The sequence below is a fragment of the Galeopterus variegatus genome, unplaced genomic scaffold (genome assembly GCF_000696425.1).
Source record: "Galeopterus variegatus unplaced genomic scaffold, G_variegatus-3.0.2 Scaffold158, whole genome shotgun sequence".
In the NCBI taxonomy this organism is placed as follows: domain Eukaryota; kingdom Metazoa; phylum Chordata; class Mammalia; order Dermoptera; family Cynocephalidae; genus Galeopterus; species Galeopterus variegatus.
In genome coordinates, this window is record NW_007726269.1 from 206,263 (window position 1) to 216,404 (window position 10,142).

The 10,142-nt window shown below is 34.9% G+C and overlaps 1 protein-coding gene across 1 annotated transcript in view; it reads right to left on the reverse strand.

The window, feature by feature from the left end:
* ANKAR (ankyrin and armadillo repeat containing) overlaps positions 1-10,142 on the reverse strand; it is an 85,786-nt gene that overhangs the window by 17,588 nt on the left and 58,056 nt on the right. The window contains exons 13-15 of the mRNA XM_008593428.1: positions 5,412-5,653; positions 5,082-5,235; positions 4,836-4,997 (exon numbers count right to left, since the gene is read on the reverse strand). Coding sequence (XP_008591650.1) covers positions 4,836-4,997; positions 5,082-5,235; positions 5,412-5,653 — 558 coding nt within the window. The remainder of the gene's footprint in view (positions 1-4,835; positions 4,998-5,081; positions 5,236-5,411; positions 5,654-10,142) is intronic.

A 10,142-nucleotide genomic window follows, 5' to 3' on the forward strand; every position in this document is an offset into this window, starting at 1 on the left:
AAAAAAAAAAAAAAAGAATCTGGGTTAACTGACTTCATTTTTATTGCCTTCCTGTCATTATCTATAATATAGCTATTCATTCAGTGACATATTTAATTCTTGAACATCCCTCCCTCCCCTCTAATTTCTGCAACAGGTCTGTATAATCTGAAGTTTCCCACTATAGGTTTAATTAAGGACTACAATAGCTCAGTATTTTCTCTACAGCCCCAAGAGTACTAATGTGCCCCTGTGGGGCAGATAGTTTGAGATAAACTTAACGCAGTGTACTAGAAACCCTAGAAGACTTTTAACTCACTGTTGTGATGATTCTTACAATTAAAAATTTTGGCCAAGACAAGATAAATCCTTTGGTTTATCCTTAAACCTTCTAGTTCTCTAAGATTTCCTACATCTGTAGAACTGCACAAGAATGTATCTATTATGAGCTAGACATAGGATCTAGAGGGTGAAGCAGGTGGTAACAGGCTGGAAGGGAAGGGAGAATGCTTGAGGGGAGAATGTTGTAGCAGAAAACGGAGAAGGATGGTATACTTGAGGAATAGGGTAATGAGAGTAAAATGTGGAAGGAACAGAGCAGAGGGGAAAAGGTAGCTTTAGAGAGTCAGTCAGACATGAATTCATCTCCTCACCTGATGGAGTTTGGATGTGTTGTCCCCTCCAAAACTCATGTGGAAATCTGATCCCCAATGTGGCAGTGTTGGAAACTGATTGAGTCATGGGGGCGGATCCCTCATGAATGGATTAATGCTCTCCCTGGGGGAGGGGGGGATTAATGAGGGAGTTCTCGCTCTATTAGTTCCCACGAGAGCTTGTTGTTTAAAAGGACCCTGGCACCTCCTCTTCCTCTCTTGCTTCATCTCTCTTGCTTCCTTTCGCCATGTGAACTGCTTGTACCCGCCTGCTGCCTGCCACTTGCCGCCATGAGTAGAAGCAGCCTGAGGCCCGTGCCAGATGCAGCTGTCTCAGAATCGTAAGCCAAATAAACCTCTTTCCTTTATAAATTACCCAGTCTCCGGTGTTTCTGTTATAGCAACACAAAACGGACTAAAACATCACCCTATTATTTCTCATATTTTTATAGCATCCCTTTTCTATCTTGTGTACCACAGTAGGGTGAATTTTTATATTTTTAAAAAATAACATGACTTCCTCTCCCTGCTCACAACCCTCCTTTGTCTTCTAAAATCTCACAGAACTGATAGAGACATAGATGGCAGTTTTCTTCCCTGATGGCTAAACGCACTGTAGACAACAATGACTCCCATTTCTCTTGGATAGTGCTATTCAAAGTGTGGCCCATGGACCAGTGGCAGTCCACAAAACTGTTGACAGTAGGATAACAGAAACTGAGAAGAAACATTTAAAAGGAACAACTCTTCCTTATAGTTGCATTCTAATTAATAAACATAGAAGGAAGAAGATAAATTTTTTTAAAAAATCACCATGTGGCAAATGCACCACATGGCAAATGTACCATATGGATGCTTAATATGAGCAAAAATATGGTTCAAAACAGAATATTTGTATAGTCTCAAAGTGTCTCACCCTAAGACTACTTGTTAATTACAAAGGGGAAAAATAGTAACTTCACAGTGGAGAAATATGGCAGACACCACTTTAACAAGAAATCAAACTTAACATTGCCAATAATAAGACATATCAACATATACCCCTTGATATACTGGACTTGGAAGGTGAGTGAAGAAGACAATATCACTTCTGTGATACTTTTGCCAAAATGCATAACACCTCAATTTAATCATGAGAAGACATCAGATAAAGTCAAATTGAGGGACATTCTAGAAAATAACTAGCCTGGACTAATCAAAAATGTCAAAATCATGAAAGACAAGGGCTAAGCTTCATAAAGTGGAGACTAAAGAGACATGACTTTTAGATGTAATGTGGGATCCTGGATTGGATTCTGGAACAAAAAATGGACAATGGTGAGAAAACTGGCAAAATTTCAATAAGGTCTGCACCCCATACTAGCCAGCTGCAAAAATAAATAAATAAATAAATAAATAAATAAATAAATGTCTGCAGATTAGTTAATAGTATTGTATCAATGTCAGCTGCAAAAATAAATAAATAAATAAATAAATAAATGTCTGCAGATTAGTTAATAGTATTGTATCAATGTTAATGTTAATATTCTGGCTGACATTTGGGAAAAGATGGTATATCCCAGGTGAAGGATATACCAGAATACTCTACTATTTTTACAAATTTTTGGAAAGTCTAAATTATTTCCAAATTTTAAAAAGGTTTTTAAAAAATTATCTTCCCGTAGCAAATTGCTGGGAAAAGCTATTTCTTCATCACAAAGAATCTGAGACGCACCTCTTTAGAGTACTGGGTAAAAAGTTAACGACTGAGGGTTGAAAGGGCAGAAAATTAGGTTAAAGATTTGATCCCAGGCAGAAGAGATTTGTTTTTGGCTCATCACCAAGCATTAAAATTGCTGAATTTCAAATATGAAATGTAACAATTATGAAAAATATGGAGCTGCATTATCGCATCATTACAAACTAATGACCTACAAGGAGATAATCTTTAACATTTCTTTTCTTTTTTCTTTTTTTGTCTTTTGTCTTTTTTCCTGACCAGTAACGGGATCGCAACCCTCGGTGTCGCGCCCCGTACCACGACCGGCAACGGCATCGCAACCCCCGGTGCCGCGCCCGCACCACACTCAGCCAGTGAGCGGGGACTGGTATCCACATGGGACCCGAACCCTCGGCGGGAGCGCCACTGCACTCCCACGCGGCGCACTCTCCAGTGCACCACCGGGCCGGCCCTAACATTTCTTAAAATGCCACTTCAACCTAAATATGTTGTTTTCAGAAGTTATTTTTCACTCATGCTTTATCAAATGACATACTTCATTGTACAAACATTTATTTAGGATACATCGTGAAAAGATACTATGAAATCTGCTAAAGCATAATCCATTGATTCCAATTCTGTGACTATTATTTAAAGAGTGGCACTTACAACTTCTGGAGGAATGTCCCTCATAATTTTTAACAGCTGGAAAAAAATATCCTTCCTCTTTATGTGCAGGGACAACCATAAAGCTCCATTTGAGGGCACAGGGAATGTTCCTTTTACATCTCAAAACAATTTTTTAAAAAAATTTCTGACACCAGGTTTAAAAAGCTGCATTGGACTGCTTGTTAGCTACTAACCATTTAATTATCAGGCCAGAACACCTGTTAATTTAAGCAAAGCTTTGGGGAGTAGTACTCAGGAATAGTTTTTCCTCACTATAGTATTGGACTTATTTAATGAACATTCTGAAGCCCATTGGGAAGATGAACCTTATATATTATTGGGACTTAACACTATGCATTTTTAGAAAAGTGTTATGAATTTGAAAAGCATGATTAAGTTATTGCAAAATATTTTGTTCATTATAGAATCTTTTGAGAAAAAGTATTGAAATGTACATGTTCTGTTTTAACAAGTTACAAAACTCACTGAAAATATGTACTGAAATATAGATTGATGCAGTTGAAGCAAACTGTTTTACCATGAAAATGCACATTTTAAAGTAAAAACATACTTTTATGTAGCATTTTCCATAGTCTTATGGAATTTACTTGTATTTTAAAAGGCCATGTAGTTATTATTTATAAATTAAGCCAAAAGATTGCTGGCAGATGCTTCTTCCTTTTGTTTCCCTAATCAACTCCTGTAATAAAATAATCTCTTTTATAGCTAGAAAGCCCACAGAACTTATGACATCTTTTCTGATAACAAACACATTCATTAAAAGAAACAAAGCTATTTACTTACATATTTTCCTCCTACGTTATTTCTATTTCCTCATCTCTAACAGAGCCCTTACCAAATTTTGAGGAGAAAATGGATTTTTTCTTGTTATAATTTCCTGCCTGGCTAACTATAGATGTCCTGAATTGCTAAAGCCTTGGTAAAAGAATTTGAATAGATGTGAATGTCATTTTATTACAGGCATTTGACTAGAAGTAAATGAACAGTGATGACTCTTCAACAGCTCATAGTAATTCTTCATAATGACCAGCCCTGAGAAAACTATTACTGTCAATACAGGAAAACCTATAATTCATACCATACTCTCTGGCTTAAAAAAAAAGAACCATTATATTCTCTGACTGATTGTCTTGGAGTGTAATGAATTTCTGCAAGTAGCTTTTTGCAAGCAAGGAGAAAAAAGATTTTTTGGAACCAATTCCTATGTACTTTATTCAGCCCTAATATTTTTGAGGAAATACAATGATCTAGAAATAAAGTTCTTTTTTCCCCTCTGTTTGCAAGAGGCAATCTACAACCAGCCCCCAGCATTCATGAAGGTCAGCAAAGAACCCAAATTTTTATTTTTGGTAGATGAATCATTGGCAATTCCACAACATTTTTCAGTATGACAATTCCTTTGCAGTGAAAGGCCACTTTATAAACAAAGAATCATTACAGAAAGAAACTGGATTGAAAAATGTGCATTAGAAACTCATCTATATCTTCAAAAACAGTTCTTGAGGTCCAAAGAAGAAATATTTTTCTCTTAAACTTAAAAAATGGAATTCCTTTCAGTCAAAATAGCCAAGGCTCATTGTCCTCATTTTCCTTTCTAACCAGAGTTCAAGAGCAAGATAAAATTCTTAATTATACCACTTTTACTCACCAAGGTATTGGAGAAATAAAAAAAAAATACAATAGTCTTTTACAGATTACATATGGTTTAGGGCTCTAACAGTGGGGACAGAGAGGAAGAGATTAATTTCTATACTCTACCTAAGTCCTTTCTTTTTCTTACAGGTATTTAACAACTTGAGAATAGGTGTACAAACCAATACAAATGGATCCCACTGCTCTGATGACACTAAGAAGTGTGCCTTCAGCTATCTCACTGATTCTTAGTAATCGAACCAATGGTGCAATTCCATTCCCTTCACATATTTGATTTTGATGCATCCTGCTGTCCTTACTAAGAGCTATGACTGCTTCACCTCCTAGTAAAGAAATATAAGAGACATGTAAGATACTCCACTGCCCTGTTCTAGATCATGCAGATTTATGAATAAAAAATAACTTACCTACATACTGCATTTTAGCTGATGGTGACAAAAGCATATTTATTATAAAGTTGTATCCAATCTGCTCTGCCATATATTTTTGTTGTTTCAGCGTTTGTCCTGCCAAGGCCCAAAGTGCTACAGCTCCTTGTTCCTTAACATCTATTTGAAATGCCTATTTAAAAACAAAACAAAACAAACATTTCATTCAGTGAGCATTTATTGAACACTTTAGCGATGTATGTTTTATCAAATGTTTATTCCAGAATTAGTTTTAGTTTTCTATTCACTTAAAATTCAAAATGGAATACATCATCTAAGAAAAATGGCCAATAATCATAAAATTCCTACCTTTAGGAGTTTTAAAAGATATTTAGTTAATGATTTTTCCAGAAATGCTTTCTGTATATGAGGGTTGTAACTTGCCAGTGATTCCACAGCCATTGCACCTTTCACTTGAACACTAAGTTGTTTCCCTTTAAAAAGAGCCACCAGAGGAGGAATTGCTCCTTCCCTAGCTATAGCATCCTGAATTTCCGTATTGTTACGCCCGACCTCAGCAATTGTAGAAGAAGATACAGTCTTCAAGACATCTTCAAATGAATTCAAGAACAAGTTAAATAAATCTCTCAAAAGTAAGAATATCAGAGTGCAGCATATCATTAATTTCTCATACTGTAAAATCAGGTTTATGTAAAGTTTATTGAAAATTTAGAAAATAAAGAAAAATAGAGAAAAGAAATAAAGCTGTCCAGATTCATCACCTAAACACAGTCAAACTTTGGTTTGTTAAATAAAAATTATAGGAGGTCATTGTTTTGGACTAAATTCCTGCACCAGTCTCCAAAAGACCAGACTAAAAGTCAAAATGGTGTCACCTGTGCCAAGTTCATGCAACAGGTTGTGGTGTGACCATCTGAGAAATCAGGAGAAGGAGATAACAGCCAATTTCTTGAACAGGCTAGTTTATATCTTCAATAGGTATGATAATGAAGTTCTCTATGCTTATCCTAATGCAAAAGAAATAGCCTACAGTAACCTGATGTTAACTAGTCAGTTATATTTCTGTTTTCTGTCTCCCTTTCCCCACCTTACAAAGGAAGTAATGTTGAAATAACCAATCTGATTTTTTGTTCCTGCTTTCTTCAGCCGTTTTTTGTCTATAAAATCAACCTCTTTTGCTCAATTCATGGGAACACTTGTTCTATTTTATTTTATGGAATGATGTGTTGCCTGATTCTAGAATCGCACTACTGAGATTTTTAACTAAATCTGTTGTAATATTGTCCTTTGATAAATCTCATTTGCTATTTCTTTATGAAGATATATAGATAGATTTAGATAGTTATAGATGTGTTTAAAATAGTTATACTATAAAAGCAATATTTTGCACTTTTATTTATTATTAAGACATTTTCTCATTCTTTATGAACGTCAGTGTCTTCCAGATATTCCATTAATAATCACATTTCCTTAGCCATTCACATTTTGAAAATATATGTTGTTTCCAACTTTTCACCATTTTAAACAACTCTAGGAGAAATCTTCTTGGCACATAAGGTATTTCCTTCCTACCTGTATTTTTTTCCCCTTAGCTATAGAGGATTAGAACTCTTGATTCTTGTTTGATTTTTAGAATAGAGTTTTTAGGTAATGCATGTATGGGACAAAAGTCCTCGGTTAAGAGATAACAGTCTACAGCTAGTGGGCAATGGCCCATCTAATCAACTCTAATCAAGTAAGTGTTGATTCTTGTTTGATTTTTAGAATAGGGTTTTTAGGTAATGCATGTATGGGACAAAAGTCCTTAGTTAAGAAACAATGGTCTATAGCTAGTGGGCAATGGCCTGTCTGATCAACTCTAATCACTGTTTAGGTATGGGATTGTATACTTTAATGATTTTAGAGCTAACAGGTGGTTGACATACCAATCCTGTTAAGAGATTTTAAAGAATGGCTGTAGGAAAAATGTGAAAAAATGTTTGCTAAGGGCAAGCTGTTTGTTGGTGGAAACATTAGAGACAATTATACTTCAATTTAATCATAAGAATGCCGGTCTTAAATCATTTAAGAAGAGGTTATATTTTAGATTAGATAATGATCACAGTTTGATCAATTTAGCTTTTCACAAATTGTACTTTGGAATGTCACATTGTTAATTTTAATGATGTTACTAGTTTCCATTGTTTAAGCTATACTTAGCCATAGATAACTTTTGTCACACTGCCCATGTCTTTGTGTCCTATTGAAATGATTGAATCAACTGATTTTTCTTATGAAACTTCCTTGTCTTTACAATAAAAAACAGAAGCTAACTTTGATTCAGGTCTGCACCCAGTTTTATCCTTCTAACAAAGGAGTTGCTGAGGTACAGTCCCTTCAGGCTTCTCATTGCATTCATGTTGCTTTGAGTAATCTTTTTTGCATCTCTGTTACACAGTGAGAAGTGTAACACTTAGCATAAAGTCCCAGGAATTACTGGAATAACTCAGTACATCTCAGTACATTGCTTTTGAAAAATGATAGCATCTTACTCTTCCATAATTGGAGTTTAAGAGTATCAATGTTACTGTGTCTTTTTGAGTATAGGTATTATCATTAAAAATAAATAAACTTTGCTAATTTGGCAGGCAAAAAACAGTGTCTTATGTTATTTCTTACTTTTGATTACTGATGAGTCTAAACATTTTCCTATATTAACCATTTGCATTTGCTCTTTTTTAAACTTACAGAAAAGTTGCAACAATAAGCCAGAGAACTCCTATATACCTTTACCTGGATTTATAAATTTTTAATATATTGCCAAACTGATTTTTATCTATTTATCTATTTGTACAATTCAGTTTTCTAAATTTGAGAGTATATTGCATGCAAACATCATGGCCCTTTATCTCCTTAATACTCCAGCATATATTTTCTAAGAACAAGTATATCCTCTTGTGTAACTACAGAGCAGTTAGTACATGCAACACTCTTACCTAATCACATTGTGTCAGTCGTCCCTATGTCCTTTATCACATTTATTTTCTTCCAGTACAGGATCCAAACTAGAATTATGTATTGAATTTAGTTATGTCTCTTTAGTCTGCTATAATCTGAACAGTTCCTCAGTCTGTCTTTGTCTTTTATGACTTAGACTTTTTTTTTTTTTTGCAGTTGGCAAGATACAAGGATCCAAACCCTTGACCTTGGTGTTGTAACACTGTGCTCTAACAAGCTGGGCTGACCTGCCAGCCATGAAATAGACATTTTTAATAAACATGGGTCATTTATTTTAGAGAGTGTTCCTCAATATAGGTTTGTTTGATGTTTCCTCATGAGTCAAGATATGTCTGTCCATCCAGAGTATTTAGAAAGTGACATTATGTTCTTTTTAGGATATCTTATGTGGAGTTACATGATGTCCACATTGGTGATGTTAACTTTGATCACCCAGTTTCTCTACTATATAATTCCTATTTTCCCCCTTGCAACTAATAAGGAGCAAGACACTTTAGGACAGTGTAAATATCCTGCTCCTAATCAAAATTTGCCCCCATGATTTAGCAACCATTTATAACTTTTGCCTGAACCAATCTTTACCATGGTGTTTGCAAAATATTGATTTTCCAAATCTACCACTTCTTTCATATTTATCAATTGGCACTCTACGATAAGGAAAAGGCCTTCCTTATTCCCTATTTATACATGCTCTTTGACTTAATGATGGTGTTATGTCCTGATTAACCCATAGTTAGTTGAAAATATCATTCAGTTGAAAATGTATTTAATACACCTAACCTATCAAATATCATAGCTTGGCTCAGCCTACCTTAAATGTGCTCAGAATACTTCCTTTAGCATACAGTTAGGCAAAATCATCTAGCACAAAGCCTATTTTTTAATAAAGCATTGAAAATCTCATGTAATTTATTCAAACCATTCTGAAAGTGAAAAACAGGATGGTCGTTGGGGTACAGTTTTTACTGAATGTGTATCACTTTCATACCATCATAAAGTCTAAAATCATGTCAGACAATCATAAGCTGGGGACTGTCTATATTTCCTTGTTTATCCAATTATTATAGGATGGAGTCATGGGTTTCTATTTTATTTAAGTGGTATAACCCATTAATTTCCTTATTTATATTGATGCCCAGATTGCCCAAGATTTAGCCAATGGGAGCCCCTTCAAGTTGTCCCTGTGTCCTTTAGATATGCCTCCATCTTTTTTGAAAAAGCATTTTCTTACTTTCGGTTACAATATGATGTTCCTGATTCACCAGAAAACTTCTTTGCCTCTGCCCTGGAATAAACCACTTCTCCAAGAAACTCTGGTTTCTTTTAATGAAGGATGACATTTAGAAACCAAGATTTGGGTGTTAGGTGTACTCACTGCCACTGGAGTATTATTGCTTCTAGACCCTTTATACATACATAGACTTTCCATTCCAGTACATTCTCACAGAGTTCTTTATTGACTTCCCACATTCTGCACATTTCACAGTATGAACCCAATAATATCAACACATTTATTCATTTGTTCAGTCCTACAATACCTGTAACACAAGTTCAGAGTTCTTCCAACCATATCACTATAAAATACAAACCCACTAAGAGTTCAAGATCTGTTCTCAGTTTGTTTTGTTTTTACCCCTAGAAATAGGGTATGCTCGTATAGTTCAAGCACTGTGTTTAAAGTTACTTATATTCATTTTTTCTTTTTCTTTTTTTAACCTAGTTATACAATTCATTTGAAATACAATTGGGCTTATTTGTTTTAGTTTTCCCCCAGCCTGATAGATTTAATGTGCTTTTTAATATGTAGAATATCACTATATTGCCCAAAGCAAAACTCTACGTAAAGGTGGGGTTTTTGTGTGTGTGTTTTTTTTTTTTTTCTTTTCTTTCTTTCTTTTTTTTTTTTTTGGTGGCTGGCTGGTACAGGGATCAAACTCTAGACCTTGATGTTATCAGTACCATGCTCTTACCAACTGAGCTAATCAGCCAGCCCTATTTATAGAGGGTGTTTTTGGATTCATGCAGCTACCAATATCCTCCAGATGCTGTATAATCCAGCATTTGTTCTTTCATATACTATCT